The 16,257-nt window shown below is 31.8% G+C and overlaps 1 protein-coding gene across 4 annotated transcripts in view; it reads left to right on the forward strand.

The window, feature by feature from the left end:
* Positions 1-16,257, forward strand: part of CUL1 (cullin 1) — an 85,921-nt gene that overhangs the window by 38,122 nt on the left and 31,542 nt on the right. For all 4 annotated transcript variants that reach the window (XM_031939327.1, XM_031939325.1, XM_031939326.1 and 1 more), the window contains exons 2-7: positions 3,772-4,069; positions 8,987-9,161; positions 11,316-11,483; positions 14,846-14,896; positions 15,025-15,115; positions 15,983-16,146. In XM_031939327.1, the coding sequence (XP_031795187.1) occupies positions 3,930-4,069; positions 8,987-9,161; positions 11,316-11,483; positions 14,846-14,896; positions 15,025-15,115; positions 15,983-16,146 (789 nt within the window). In that variant the 5' untranslated portion in view covers positions 3,772-3,929. The remainder of the gene's footprint in view (positions 1-3,771; positions 4,070-8,986; positions 9,162-11,315; positions 11,484-14,845; positions 14,897-15,024; positions 15,116-15,982; positions 16,147-16,257) is intronic.

Here is a 16,257-nt window from a genome sequence, read left to right on the forward strand (position 1 = left end):
GAAAACATTGGAGCCAAGATGAAAAAAAAAAAAAAAAACCAGAAGGGATCATTATGCTGGTCTTATGTCCTAATCAGATAGAATATAGTTTATGAAGCTTGTACTTCAGTCATGCTAAAGTGCTTTACTTCTAAGGAACTTTACTGAAATGGCTATTTGATTAAAAAGAGCTTCTCATTTGTTTTTTAACTTGTCTTATTAACTCGTCTTACCATGTTTTTTCAGAACAGCAAAGTGAAATGTTATTTTGATCTGAGTTATGACTATTAAAGAAAAAAATATATTTTGATGACTTGGAGATGATAGAAAATTTGGAAGAAAATAGTGTTTTCTTAGAAAGTCTGGTCAGTTGCATCTATAAAGGGCATGTTACCTCTTTGTCCCCTAATTTTCTTATCTTTAAAATGATGGTACCTTTGGCAGCTAGAGGGCACCAGTTCTGGAGTCAGGAAGACTTGATTGCCCATCAGACACTTAGCATTTCCTAGCTGTGTGATCCTAGGCAAGTCACTTAATCCCATTTGCTTCACAAAATAAAAAATGATACTTGTAGAGCTTCCTTTACAGACTTACTTGGATGAAATGTTCCTATTAGAAATAAAATAATGTACTTTTTAAAATTTTGCACTTTTCCTGTTTGCAACATTCTTTCAAATCTATGGGAAGTGTAAGAAAAAAAAATCTTCCTTAAAATACAAATGATCAGAAGATCAAATGATAAACTGTAAATTTGGCAAACTATTTCTCTTCTGTCCTGTAGCTTTTAAGGATTAGGTTCCTTTGATTTCCAATTCCTTTAATCTCCACAGGTCTCTTCTAGGTCTTAAAAATCTGTAAATCTGATTTGCAAATACTATTTGTTCTAGCTATTTACAGTCTTAGTACAGGAAGTCTTCAGTTTGTGTTCCAAACATTTTTTTAAATAAGACAGCTGTTTGGAAATTAGATGTGTTTTCATATAGTAACTATGTTAAAAATTGGTGATGAGATTCCCACACTAACTTATTAAAGTAATTTCAGCTCTCCATGAAACAATTGAAAATAATGTGTTTTTTTAAACAAAAATATAAGGAAATAGCATTGTAGAAATAGTAAAAACAACAGTAAATTCTATAAGAAGTTGGTGTTATTTGATTTGATTTGAGTGACAATATTTAAGGGGGAGGAAGAATGAAGAAATTTTATCTTCTGTAAAAGTTCTGAAAGGAATGTGACTTTTCAGATGCTGATTGGGTTAATACTAATATTTATCAATTTCTGATACTGTCTTCTATGATCCAGAAATGATTATTAGTTATTTTCTGAGTTACTAATAAAGTGTACAGGAGAAGGGGAATAAGAAGTAGTTAACTTTTCCTGAATGTTAAAAGAAGGAAGGTAGTTGTATGGCTTTTTAAAAAGATTATTGGAAGTTGTGAATATACCCGTGAGCTGTGATCATAAGTGGAACAAAGTGATTGGGAGTGATGGTAATAATATAAAAAGCATGTGATATAGAGCCAGAAGGGCCTTTAGGTATCTTGTAATCCAATGTTATTATTTTATAACCAAGGAAATTGAGGCTTATGAAATTGTCTTGTTAAGAAGTTTGGAGCTGGAAGAAACCTTAGAAGTCTTTCCAGGTTGGGACTTCTTAAATTTTTCCCACTCATAACTCCTTTTTACCCAGGAACTTTTTATGTGATCCGGTAGCCACAGGAGAGAGTTGAGTACCAGATAGACACCAAAGGTGGATGAGCCACCCTGAAAAAGACTTGGTATATACACAAGTATATAAAATAGATATACAAATCAATCATTTGCTGCTGATCATAATTTCACAACACTCATGTTTCACTTATGAGACCCCACATGGAGTCATGAACCAAAGTTTAAGAAGTACCAGAAAGATTTACAGAGAGTGGCTTGATCATGAGATCATGTATGTAGAGCTGGAAGGGACCATAGATCGTATAGGCTAACACTCCTTTTACAAAGTTATAAACTAAGGTCCACCTAGGTTAAATGATTTGTTCAAAGTCACGCAGGTAATAGAGCCTGTTCAGTAGTCTTGGTATGACAAAGTAATGTAGATGGAAAATTTTTCTAACAGTTTGAGCTTTTTGGAAGTGAAATGATCTGCCTTGGGAAATCATGATTCCTATCACTAGAGTTGAAGTAAAAGGTAAATGGTTATTGACAAGAATATTGTAAATGGAAATTGTTTGTGTTTGGATTTGGATTTGGATTAGACTAATCATCTCCAAAGGTCTTTCCCAGTTCAGATCATTCCATCTTAGGTTCTTTCATATAAAATATACTATATTTTTAAATGATATTGAACTTTTATATAAAACTCTCAGCCACAAAGTCCAAAGCAATTTGAAATCTCAGTGTAGATTCCAATACTTCATGGACTACTACTTTATAAAAGAGGTCATCAATAACTTACCACCCTAATTCTTTAGTGGACTTTTTTTCCCCCTCACTTTATAAATGCCATTATATTAATATGGCCATGTATTTAATTTTACTTCTGTATTATGCATCTTCAGTGGGATATACTTAGAGCACCTAAAATTTAAACAGAATTTTAATGGCTTCCTGGTAAAGCAGAAGAAGCCTGTGATTTGAAGTCTGTAGATCCAAGTTCATATCTTTTATCTGCCATTTATTCTTGTGTAATGTTCATAAGTCATTGATCTCAGTTTTAGAATTCTTGTGAAACTCTTCCATTTTGCATATTAGATTGGGAAACTAAGATCTTTTCCACTGCTAAGTCTTATGATTTGGTATGACTTACATGGAGTACTTGGGGAAAATTCATGGACAGTGAACCATATTTTGAGAACATTTGGCTTAAATAATTAAATTCTAACTTTTTTAAGTTCTAAAATTTTGGTAGTTATAAATCTTTAAGGTCACAACTTTAAATGCTAGGATAGTAACTGTGCATTTCATTAGGAAATTACATATATTGGGAGGGAAAAGTAAATTTAAACTTTCTATTAATATTTGAGAGTGCTTTCAGAATGAATATATTCATGGTTTTTTAAATTACAGTTTAGATATTGTGTCTTTTAGCTTAATAATCAAGTATGATATACATACTATCTTAATATATATGTACATTATGACAATATAAACCATATAAGTCACATTATTGCCACCACTTTAAGAGTAGTGCTTCCACAATGTAGAAAATCATTGATGTCCTTCACAATTAACTGAAACATGAAGACCTGGTAATAGAAATGTGTATTTCTCTGTCTTTAGAAATGTGTATTTCTCTGTCTTGTGAAAGCAGAATGTAGAGAATGGTAAATCATTAAAAAGTGTTTGGAAGACATTTAGGTTTTGATAGCAGCAAAAGTATCATATTTTATTTTATTTTATGAAAATATTTATTTGATTTATCCCAACGTGGAATTGCTGGTTATAGTGTTGAAGTACTTGCCTTCAAGTGGACATTTTTTAACTATAATGGAAACATGCATGTGCTTATGTGTATATACACATTTTCATTAGTGTACATTATTGCTAAGTAAGACTTAACACGTTGTGGGTAGAGTACCAGCCCTGAACTCGGGAGGACCTGAGTTCAAATCTGGCCTCAGACACTTAACACTTCCTAGCTATGTGACCCTGGGCAAGTCACTTGACCCCAATTGCCCCGGGGTGGGGGGGAGACTTAACATGTAACATTTTGTTTCAATTTTTTGCTCCTTTTTAAAAATGTTTGTTGATAGAACTGTTGTATTAGTTTTAATTAAATCTTTTTTTCCCCTTCAGGTTTGCTTGGAAGACGACCTTATTCCTCGCACATAAAGAACAACTCTTCTGAGCTGCTGTTACTGAATTTGGAATGATACTGCATATGTTCATCTGATGGAGGATTAACTAGATTTCAGATAAAACATTGCTCATTGGAAAACGTCACAATAATCAAAATGTCATCCAACAGGAGTCAAAATCCACATGGACTAAAGCAGATTGGTCTTGATCAGATTTGGGATGATCTCAGAGCTGGAATTCAACAGGTTTATACAAGACAAAGTATGGCAAAGTCCAGATATATGGAACTCTACACGTATCCTATTATCTTAAAACTTGAGTTTTTATATTGCTCATCCCACATTTTCTATAGTTACAGAATTTCAAACAATTATTTTAAAATTTCATTTACTCTTTCAGCACTGTGCTAGGTACATAGATGCACATGCATAGAGAATAAGATAGTCTTTGTTCTCAAGAAACTTATATTTTGGGAGGAAAGTATGAAAAGTTCAAAACTAAATAGGAACTGTAGGAAACAGATTACTAACTCCTGAGGGAATCGGGAAAATATACTTAAAGGAGTTATTTGAGCTGAACCCAAATTATATGAAGTCTCTCTTCACTCTGTCCTATGCATTAATAGTGCTTAATATTCTTAAATAGCTTTAAAAATATTCATTTTGTTTAATGAATTACCTTTTAAGTTAAATTGACCCTTTGTAATGAAAAATGTCTTGATATCATGTCATGAGTGAAATTTGGTAGTATAGATGTTTTTAAATGTGCAACTTAGCAGATGTTTGCCATTCTACATTTTTGCTATTGTATCAAAAGCACTGTGTGATATAGACACCATGGAAGATACAAAGGTGTTAGAAAGGAGATATTAAAACTCTTAAGGCATTTATAGTCTTGGGTAGGGGTATTTTAAGTACCCAAAATTTTGTTTAGTTATAAAAAATTATTTATTGAGTATCTTTTAAGATTCCATACATCAAGAATTCCTGTTGAATTTATTTTTTTAAAAAAAATTTTAATAACTTTCTTACAATGTGAACTACTGCTACTGTATAAGTTTTTAGCAACAGTTGTTGGGTGGGGATAATGGACTTAGGGTACATTTAAATCTAATGCATGTGCATGGATGAATAATTGCCAGTACTGCTCTTGTAATATATGTGAATATCCATTTATCTCTGATTTTGAAATTTTTAGTTTAACATTTCTTTGTATGCTCATACATATTTCACATGGATATATGTGCTAGATTGCATGATTTAGTGGTTAAAAGCTGGCCCTACGGCCATGAAGACTTGATTTCAAGTTGCATCTTTGATGCATATGACCATATTGAAATCACTTTGCTTCTTGATTTTGTTGGTAGAAGAAATAGCCTCATTTAGGAGCTTTGATGTATTATCTAAAAGACTGGAATTCTCTGGCATTAGCATGTGAAGAATATAGATGATCATGGTCATTTTAATGTTGATACATGAAACCCCTCTTAATGGAGCTGTAAAAAAGAACTAGAACTTAGAGTATATTGCCAGTAGATCAATTTTTTAACTCTTGAAGACACTTGGAAAAAGTAGTGAATTTTCAAGGGGGAACTTCATCATATATAGTGGTAAATGATGGTAATATCTTGACAATAGCTTCATTTGCTTTGAAAATTTGCTTTGGCAAATGCCAGCACATTTTTTTGTTTGTTTTGTTTTGTTTTAAGAAAAATGTTGGAAAAGAAACAATTATTGTACAAATATTTTGGAAACTTTATATAATAAGCCTATCAACAGATGCCATGCCATGACTTCTTTGTGAACAGTATCACTGATACCAGAATGGGGAGAAAGTCATCAATTTCTTTTTGGTACTATGACATGTTGGAAACATCATATTTTATCATTTTATCATCTCTTGCTCTTTGTTTCTAAAACATTATTTCTTTGAGTTGTCAGAAGAAATGTAGAATTAGTAAAACGGCAGCCTTTACAGATCTTGTCCAGTGTAGAAAAGACCTTGATGTTCTTGACGTGACATGGATGCCATTGGAGCACATTAGGTGACCATTAGCTATTTGTTGTCCTTGCCACATTGCCAGCCCCATATACTTTTCTGATACTTAGATAATGGAAAGGAAAAAATTCTTTCCCCTTCTGCTTCTTAACCACACAATTTGGCACTCCTATTCATGTAAGAGCTTTAAAACTGGATTTATGGAGGGGCCCAATGCTTTTTTTGTGCACTAATTATCAAAATTATTTAAAAAAAAAAAACATGAATATAAATGAGGAGAACTAGAATGTCTATACATAATTTTGTGGGAGCCAATTAAGGAGAGAAAATGAAATTTGGAAAGAGCTCTCTATTTAGAATCAGAAGGCTTGAGTTCAGATTTCAGTGCTTGCTGCCATTAATTTTGATAAAATGAGAATACACATATTTATACGTCCATTTCCCAGGAAACCAGAAAGCATTATTGTGAACAATTTCTAGAGTTCCGCTGCAGTGCTCTTTTCTACTTTTGTTTCTTTTGTTCTTGACATGTGACCACCTGGCTCTAAGTGTATATCGTTTATGGTGACATCGTTTATACCTAGTGTAGTGCTTTTCCTTACCCCATCTGAGTGAACAGGGTGTTAGAGTCAGGAAGACCTGCCTTGGACTCTATAAACAGCTATGTGACCCTTGTCAGGTCCTATGATCTCTCTGACCTTGGTTTCTTCATCAGTAAAATGAACATATTAAACTCTGATTCCTGTTAGTTCGGAATCTAATGGGTTTTTCTTAATGCTCGTCTCTTATCTTCTCTTCAGCCTCTGAACCTGTTAATCAGCCTTTACATCTTCTTGTTGTACTTAACCTCTTCCCGTGCCCTTTAAATTTAGTAATACAGACTTATTTGCCATGCTTCACCTAAAATAACCTCATTCTCTTAACCTGTACCTAAAGTGAATTTTAAGATTCTGAAAATGAAAACAGTCAAGCCAATAGGATTTTACCCTAAAACACATCACAGTGGGCAAGAAGGATATCTACAGAAAACTACTAAAATATTAGAGTGTTGATAATTCAAAATTTAAAAAGCAATTCTAAGACACAAAGAACTAAAGAATAAGAGTACAATCCTACAGAATGCTACTGTAGCAAGAGTTAAACCAAAATCTTAGCATAAAAAATTAAAAGCAATATTGAAATAGATTGATTTTAGTTGGTTTTAGTTTGGCACCTACAAGAAATAACTGCAGTTCTGAGGTTGATGTTCACCCTGTGTTTTCTTACTTTCTATTAACTATTAAGGCAGATCACCAAAACTGAAGTGGCCAAAATGCAGTATGCCATGCCCTGATTACACGTTCTTAATTTTGTCTTCAGCTGAAAATCCCAGATAGGTCTCTAGGCATGTGGGTGGGGCTGACAGTAGAAACTGCTGCAGTGGCCAAGAGAAGCAGAAAGATACCCTGCTGCTTCCTGAAACCCAGGCTGACTTTAGAGCAAGGCATTGAACTTTGCTGGGCGCTGCTTTCTTCATTCATTCCCCAACTGAAAGAGTTGGATTATATGATTTCGAAGAACCCATCTGATTCTTAATCTGTAATCCTAGGATACTCTGATTCTTTAGAGCACAGTGAAAGGATGAAAGAGCAAAAATTTAAGTGAATAGAGTCTAGCTTTTTATCTCTTCTATGATTTATCCTCATTAAAATATAAGTTGCAAATATTGTGCAAATTTTCTGGTTAATTTTGATCTCATCTCGATATAAAATTGTCTTAAATTTAAAATTGTCTTAAACTTACGCATATTTTTAATAGTATTTAAGTCTGCAAAATGATGTATCATGTGAATAGATTAATGTTTATAGTGATCTTATTTGTTGTTGAAATTAACTTGTTATCTATTACAAATGTATTGAAATGGATAAAAACAGATTTCCCTGAATTCCACTTAATGGTGTCTAAATTTTCATTGAATATTTTAAATGTGATCCTGTTGATATATTTGTATATCTTTGTAATTAACAATTAAGCTGTGTCCACCACAGGGAAATGTATTGCTGCATGCCACCCACACAGTACATAATTAGCAATTTAAAGTGCATAATTTATTTTACTGCTACATAGGGAAATTTCATCAGTTTTAGATCTGGGTCTGTTTTAGGCTTAAGGGCTAGGACAAGGATGATGATCTGGTAAATGAGATTGGGTGGGGATCAGATAAGGAGAAAAAACCAAGAGAAGGTAGTACCATAAAAATACAGAGAATATTCAAGAACAAAGGGTGGTTAATAGTCATATATGTAGAGATGAACAAGGATACATACTGAGAAAAGGCCCCTTAACTTCATAATTTAAAATTGCTAAACTTGGAGGAAGCAGTTATGAGATTAAAAACAGATTGAAATAGGTTGAAAAGTGAATGACAGGAGAAGCATTGAAGTCATAAACTATAGATGGATTTTCTCTTTTTTTTCCCCTTTTTTTTTTTTTGTAAATTTTTTCCATTTAAAACAAATGCAGAATGAAAAACGTAAAGAACGTTGCCATAAATGCAGCAGAAGATTAAAAAGAGGGTTCATTATAAAAAGTTAATTGCCATTTCAAGCAAACCTATATAATACATTATTTTCTATGCTTCCCAGTTTTTCCTTTTAGTAGGTTTTCTTTTGTTCCTCCACCATGCACTTTTTACTTTATTTCTACACACACACACTAGCATCAATTGATAAAGCCATGAATCTTTGCAGTAACTACAGGTCCTAAAGACTATAAAGTCATTTCCCTAGACATCATTATATTTTGCAAAAAGTTTAGGGCAGGGGTCTTCAAACTACGGCCCACGGGCCAGATATGCAGCAGCTGAGGACGTTTATCCCCCTCACCCAGGGCTATGAAGTTTCTTTATTTAAAGGCCCACAAAACAAAGTTTTTGTTTTTACTATAGTCCAGCCCTCCTGAACTGGCCCCCTATTTAAAAAGTTTGAGGACCCCTGGTTTAGGGAATCCTCTAGCATTTTGTATGTTATCAATTAGCAACAAATCTGTTTGATTCTTAAGGTGAATTTACTGAATTTCTTGTGTTTTATGTATTTCACAAGGGGGTTTTTTAATACAGTTTTTGGGAAACAATTTGTCTTTCCAATAGAGATTGTAAAGTAAAGCTGAAATTAGAAATGAGTTAATTTTAACTGTCTAATCCTTAGAATATTATAAGTTCCTTAACCTTTTATAGTCATGTTTATAACTACTGTACTAGTGTACACCAGTCCAACCAAGCTCGAGGAGCTGGAGTGCCTCCTTCTAAATCTAAGAAAGGTCAAACACCTGGAGGAGCTCAGTTTGTTGGTTTGGAATTATACAAACGACTGAAAGAGTTTCTGAAGAATTATTTGACAAACCTTCTTAAGGTAAGATTCTTTTACAGTTTGTGTTTGAACTAAACAGATGGAAATTGCAATAGAAACTCATAAAGTTGAATAATACTGAAGTCTTTATCATTTGATAACATTTTATAACTGTATGTATGTGGGAAAACGTTGAAATTGTTCATTATTTTGCCCATGATAGAAATGGAATATTTTCCATAAACAACTTTTCTTATATATTTTTAATGCTTAATGCCTATAAAATTATGAATAGATCCTTCTAAAGTAGTCGGACCATTTGTTGGATATTATGTAAAGAATTTGTGAAATGGACCAAAAGATTGGGCAAGATGACATCTAAGGTCTCTTGATTGTATAACCCAGCTCTTAGTTTACTTTACTCTTAAATTATTTTAATTTTCTTAATATAAGTTAATGGCCATTTTCCTATTATAATATAAAGGAATCTAGTTTATTTTCTAACAACAATATACACAAACGGTTAAGAGATAGCATGTCTTAGAAATTTACACAATGACATTCTCAAAAGTAATTTTGCTGTGGGACACAGGAGCTATAGAATTACTACCTTAACCAAGGTGGGTTTCTTTGTGAATACCTGTTTCTTTTGAGTATGGTTTACCCTACCGTACTCTTCTTGCCTGGGTAGTGATTAAGTTTTTTCCCCTTCATCTTCTGCCTTTTTCTTCCTCAGTCTTCATCTCTGTAGCAAAGGCAGTGTGGTGCCTTACTTCCAGCCACACGGATGGGCAAGTGGGGCCTTCAGCTGATGCTACACATGTTATATAGAGTGAGTGAAGACATCTATACTCTCTACCCTGGGAAATTTAGCAGAGTTTTTTCTGTGTATATATTCATAATTTGAACTACACAGATCTGGTACAAAAATTTCAGCATGCTCCAGATTGTTTTTTTTTCCTTAAATATCTTTATACATTGAAAACATTATCCTGTTTCTAAAAACAGTAAATTTGCCCACAACTTGTTATAATTTAATATTGTCATCGTATTTATTGCCCACATAGTATGTTCTTAATATCTTTTTGAAAGCAATTTTCAAAACAAATGTGAATCTTGATGAAAATGAATCCTGTCATTTTGCTTAAATGTGTATAGGTAAAAGACAAGACATTGTAGTATATAAAAGTGTTTTGGCTTTTCTTTAGTGACAGTGAATTTAAATTTTGTTCCTTATAATAAGGTATGATTCTTAGATATTCTTTACATTTGTTCATATTTAGTCATTTTCTACAAGAAACTTAAAGATTTTCAAAAGATTTTATAGAGGAGTATTTCTTATTATCCTACTTTCCTAGAACGTTGAAGCTGAAAGGGATTCTAGAGATTGATTATCTAGCCCAACTCTCTGAATTGCTAGATATGAAATGGATTTCCAGATGAGATTGTGACTTAAGTTGTGTGGTTGGGATGAGGTGGAAAAATAAGCCTTTTTTTTTCCATTTACTAGATAGAAGTAATTGGTAAAGGAAAAAAATGAAACTAACTAAAAGTTAAAATCCATTTCTGTAATAAAAATAATTCAGAGGTTTATTACTAAAAGATTAGCCTTTGGGTGATAAATTTTTCTGGCACCTGCAACTCATGAAAAAACTTAAGGCATAGAAATGTCTTGATATGTTTAAAGTGCAATAACATCTACCCCAGTGAAATAATATCTTTTGAAATATTTTGTTTTTCTTCTTGTTAAAAGAAATAATTTTGAAGAATTTTAAAAATTTTGTAGCTAGGAAACATGTCATATAACATGTTGCATAGCTTTTATTCATATGTTCTCTTCTGCATATTAAAGTCTTCTATTTAAATATAAAGAAGGAACATTATTTGGAAAATAATGTTGGTGCCATGATGAACTGAAGAGTATTAGAATTCTAAAACTTTAAAACAATTATTTTGGGAGAATGCTTTGCTCTGTATCTAAAGAAATAACTTGTGCATTACATACATAGAGAGACCCTTCAGAATTCTTAGCAGATGAATTTTTCTTTCTGTAACCTACAGGATTTGTGCTTTATCTTATATAATAATTAAATAATAGTTTTTTAGAAATGTGCATGAACATAAGTAGGTTTTTATGGAATAGTTTTAATTATTTTTCTAATGAATTTACATTAAAATTGAGTGATCTTAAAGTTTTAGTGAACTTACTTGTTTTAGGATGGAGAAGATTTGATGGATGAGAGTGTACTGAAATTCTATACTCAACAATGGGAAGATTATCGATTTTCAAGCAAAGTGCTGAATGGGATTTGTGCCTACCTCAATCGACATTGGGTTCGCCGTGAATGTGATGAAGGACGAAAAGGAATATATGAAATCTATTCAGTAAGGATTTAGAAAAGCCAACTTAAAATGTGTATTATTTTCTTGAAGATATTTCGTCTGTTTGTAAGGTGATCTAAATATAGATGTTATATTGTTTTAGATTATTTGGTAAATTACTTGTAACTTGATATTTTAAATTCCATCAGTAAATAACAGTTAAATGCTTTGTTGAATAATAGAAGGTAAGGATAAGTAGTTGGAATTATGTCTTGATTGAAAAACTGGTACATTTACTTCCTTCTTGCTTTTTTAATTGTCTGGAAGATTTTTTTTCAAATCCCCAAGTGTTCATCATCATCTTTGGTTAGCATGAGAACCTTCTTGCCCTTTTACCCTATGTAGCACAAAGATTCAATTTATTATGTGGATTTCTTTGCAAATAGATTGAGACATGGGACATTTTGAATGGTTAAATCACTGCTAAAACACCAATTTAGCCAAGAAAGCTTTTCATAGGAAGGAGACTAAGGAAGAAAAAAACAGCACATCTTGTCTTTGTGGTGAAATAGCATCTATAGAATAAATTTATTTTAAACATATATAATTATGTCTAGTTCTTTGTCTTGGAAGTTGTTACATAGTAACTATCTGATTCCATCAAATTAGGCTAAAAGAAAATGCATATTTTTATTACTACTCACAGGAGTCATTCTTCCTCTGTTTTAAGGAATTATAATTATCTAATTATTTATATCTCCTATATAGCTTTAATAGTGTGCCTCTCAGGATTAGGAGTGATGAAAATATTAGAATAGAATTAATAGGGCCTAGGGTAGGGAAGTGAAAGTGACATATGGGACTCATTCACAGGTGGTGGTCTTCATTTCTCTTACAAAAAAAATGTTACCAAAAAACTGTGTGTCTGTGTGTCTATGTCTGTGTGTACACGCACACATACATGCGTCTTTGTTTATACAGAAACATATAACACATGTGTACATACAACCTTTGGTGAGAATTATGGAATTTTTATTCATTTTAAATAGAACTTGCAGCAGATTTGTTCCTTCTGGAATGCTACTGAATTCTCTGTCCCCATGTATCAAATACCATATTATTAAAGAATAGTTTTATTGAGGTGTTTGATGTAGATTCATGAACAAGAGAAAGGACTGCAGAATTTATTGAAAAGAGATCTGACCTTAACTGGGAGAACCAGGTCCATGTCCAGCTTCTGTCATCTATTCATTATGAAAATGTTTCCTATACTAATGAAGTCATGAACCAGTCAGAAATGAAAAAGTGAAATATAATTCAACCTCTACCTTGATTGACAAACTATGTATTACAGGTACCATAGGCCTTCCTTTACGGTCTTTCACTATATCCCCAGATCCTTGTAAGATAAGAATGCTTTCTCATCTCAAGGCTTTTTTTTTTGTTTTTGTTTTTGTTTTCTTGAATCTCATTAGCCTTCCCTTCCTTCCTACAATGTTTCTTCATAACAGAGGAAAAATATTTAAGCAACAGAAGCCTACTCATCATTACTCTGTCATTAGTGACAGTGTGAACAGCATTCCATCCAGCCTTGGAGCTCACTGTCTTTAAAGATTGGGAAAAGCCCTTTTGATATCTGATGATCAAATGATCACTTGATGAACTCTTTATAAAAGAAATTTTGTAGGCAGGACTTGTTTAAATATAATTTAATACAGCATGTAATGCCCTTAAAATGGAAATTATTATGCCTTGGCATTATGGGAGGTTTTAAAAATATATATATGAAATTAAACATAAAAACAACGTGATGAAGAGAATAGAAAGCTATTAATTGGAACCAGGAAGACCTAGGTTACTATATACACTTACTATCTGACCTTTGGCAAATTATTCCAACCTTCACTGTTTTTGGCAATTGCTTAAAGATGGTTAACAAAGAAAAAACTCACCTTGAAGTTCTCTACAGCAGTGAAATTATAACTCCATTCTTTATTGCTATCAAAAGAATATACAAATCTTAATTGTTTGTAGCTATTAAGCTGATGCTATAAAAATAAATTCATTTTGTTTTTATAGAAAGGCTTACCTTCCTATTAAGTTAATATTAATGTTCTATTTATCTCTCGGATGCTAATATCTTCCTCTTATATTTTAGACTGATTTTTGCTTATTTTAAACTGACCTTTACTTATATTTTAAACTGATTAAAACTTTAATTTCTCAAATACAGTATTGTTTAGTAAAGTAGTAGGTTGACTCCATTGAGTGTACTTTGCCACTTATCCCAAATTCTCCAAAATGGAATCAGAGAAGGGGGCAAAAGGTATAAAAACATGCCTGTTAGACAATTCTAAACATATTAGTCATTTATGAATGAAGAGAAAATGTTTAACTCGTGAACTTTGATTTTTTTCAAGTAGTTGGTTCTGTTCAGTCACCTGCAAACTAACTCCCTTGTGTCCAACAATAACTTTTTCACACATTTACTCTTTCATGGTCACCTCAATTGTTTAACATAAAAGCATTACTAGAATAGTGTGAAGATGTACTAGAGCAAAATTTAATAGTCAATAAAGGATTAAACTTAGCTTCATTAGGTTGAAAACAGGTTCTAACTTTACAATAGTGTAAGATTCTTTGTTTATCTGTGCCCCAGTTGAATTAGGTAGGGATAATAAAGATTGGATCTGGGCATTAAAGAAAAGAATCTGCCTTCTGTGTATAGAATGGTGTTTATAGAAGGTAATTTAGACTATTTAACATAAATAGTTAATAAGGAAAATGTGTCAATTAGCAATGAGTTGGTACTTTAAGATGAATATATATGATTAAATTTTTGTTTTTAAGAAATTGTAATTGAACTACACTTGATAATTTCTATAACATACTGATGTTATATTTACTCACTTTAATGAAAAAGTATATGTGTACTGACATTTTTGATGGAGGGGACATTATCTTCATAAATGAGATATCGTAGTATTTGAAACTAATTCTTTCTGTCAAAAGCTTATTGGAACACATTTATATTCAGTTTAAATGCCTCTACCACTACAATCAAAAGCATTTTTATGGTTGTTGTTTAAGTAATACCATGAAATTTTTTGCAAATTGATTTGTCTTTTTAAGTTGCTAGTTGGTTTGGAAATCATTTTAAACCATTTGTTCCTCAAATCCGTAATACTTCTTAATTTACTGTAGAAATGTTGACAATTGACTAACTAGTTTGTAATTCATGCTGTTGTTTATGGCAATTATCAGTGGAATTCACTATTAGGAACAATGTGAAACGTAAAATATAACTCAATATTTCTCTCTCTCTCCCTCTCCTTTTCCTCCTGCCTTCTCCTTTTCCTTTCTTCATCTCTCCCCCACGTACTCCCCGTCGATCTCTCTTGCTCTCCTTTTTTTTTAAATCCTAGCTTGCATTGGTGACTTGGAGGGATTGTCTGTTCAGGCCATTAAATAAACAGGTAACCTATTTCGCTATATTCCTTAAGTTATTGTAACTATCATGTTATTTCTAGTCTATTTTGTATTACTTTTCATTGTTTTGAGTATTATTTATTATATGTTACTAAGTGATTTTATATTTTTTAAGGTAACAAATGCTGTTTTGAAACTAATAGAAAAGGAAAGAAATGGTGAAACCATCAATACAAGACTGATTAGTGGAGTTGTACAGTCATATGGTAAACATAGTTTACTTTTACTTTATTTGATAAGTATTTAGATTTTCCTAGTCTTAATGACAGCTCTAGGCATAGTTGTAACATTTAAATATTTTAAATTATCATTGAATTTTGTTGCTTACAGTTATGTGATGGGAATGTAACCTGTTCATAAACAGCTTTTAAAAAATCCAACTATTTTTGCTTGATTGAATACATGCTCATTTTCTCATCATAATGTTATTTGCACAGTAGGTGCTTAATAAAGGTTTTCTTTAATTTAACTACTTAAATGTTTCTTAGTATTAATTGAAAATTTAAAATTTTGTTTGAGGCTAATAATGTCTGCTTAATAGAGAATAGATCTTCATTAGGAGGACTTGTGTGTTTGCCAGAATTCTAACCATATTTGAACATATTGAACATATTGAACAGTTAAATTTGAACAATTAAAATAAAGAAGTACTTATTAATTAAAATCTAAGAGTATTCTGGATTTCCTTGCTTATATATGATGTTAATGAAAGTCATTTTACAAAATTATCTGGATTCCATTGTAATTTGAAAACCTGGTAACTATTGATGTACCACAATCACAGAAATAAATTTTAACAAATCATATCATAAAATATTTTCTCAGTTTCACATAATGTTCTTTTTTTTTACATTGGAATGTTTGTATTTGATGATTTCTAAAAAAATTGAGAGAAACCTTTGATGAATAATGGACCTATCAGCCATGCATCAGAATGAGTTGGTTTTAGACTTTTGAATTTCTTTTCTTCTGTGCTAGTTTAATTAAATCATTCATCTAAATGACTTTCAAGATTGTTACATTCTGTCAAACAAGGAGACCAAATTTTAAAGAAAGTATTTATTTGCTTTTAGTGGAACTTGGGCTTAATGAAGATGATGCATTTGCCAAAGGACCTACACTTACAGTATATAAAGAATCCTTTGAATCACAATTCTTGGCTGACACAGAGAGGTTTTATACAAGAGAGAGTACTGAATTTTTGCAGCAAAATCCTGTTACAGAGTACATGAAAAAGGTAAGTTGAAAGTAAAAATAAATTAATAATAAATAAATTATTAATTTTATTTATATTGTATTTGATTTTATAATCTATTATAAATAATTTTATTTTATCAAATAATAAAAT

This window comes from Sarcophilus harrisii, chromosome 5 (genome assembly GCF_902635505.1).
Source record: "Sarcophilus harrisii chromosome 5, mSarHar1.11, whole genome shotgun sequence".
In the NCBI taxonomy this organism is placed as follows: Eukaryota; Metazoa; Chordata; class Mammalia; order Dasyuromorphia; family Dasyuridae; genus Sarcophilus; species Sarcophilus harrisii.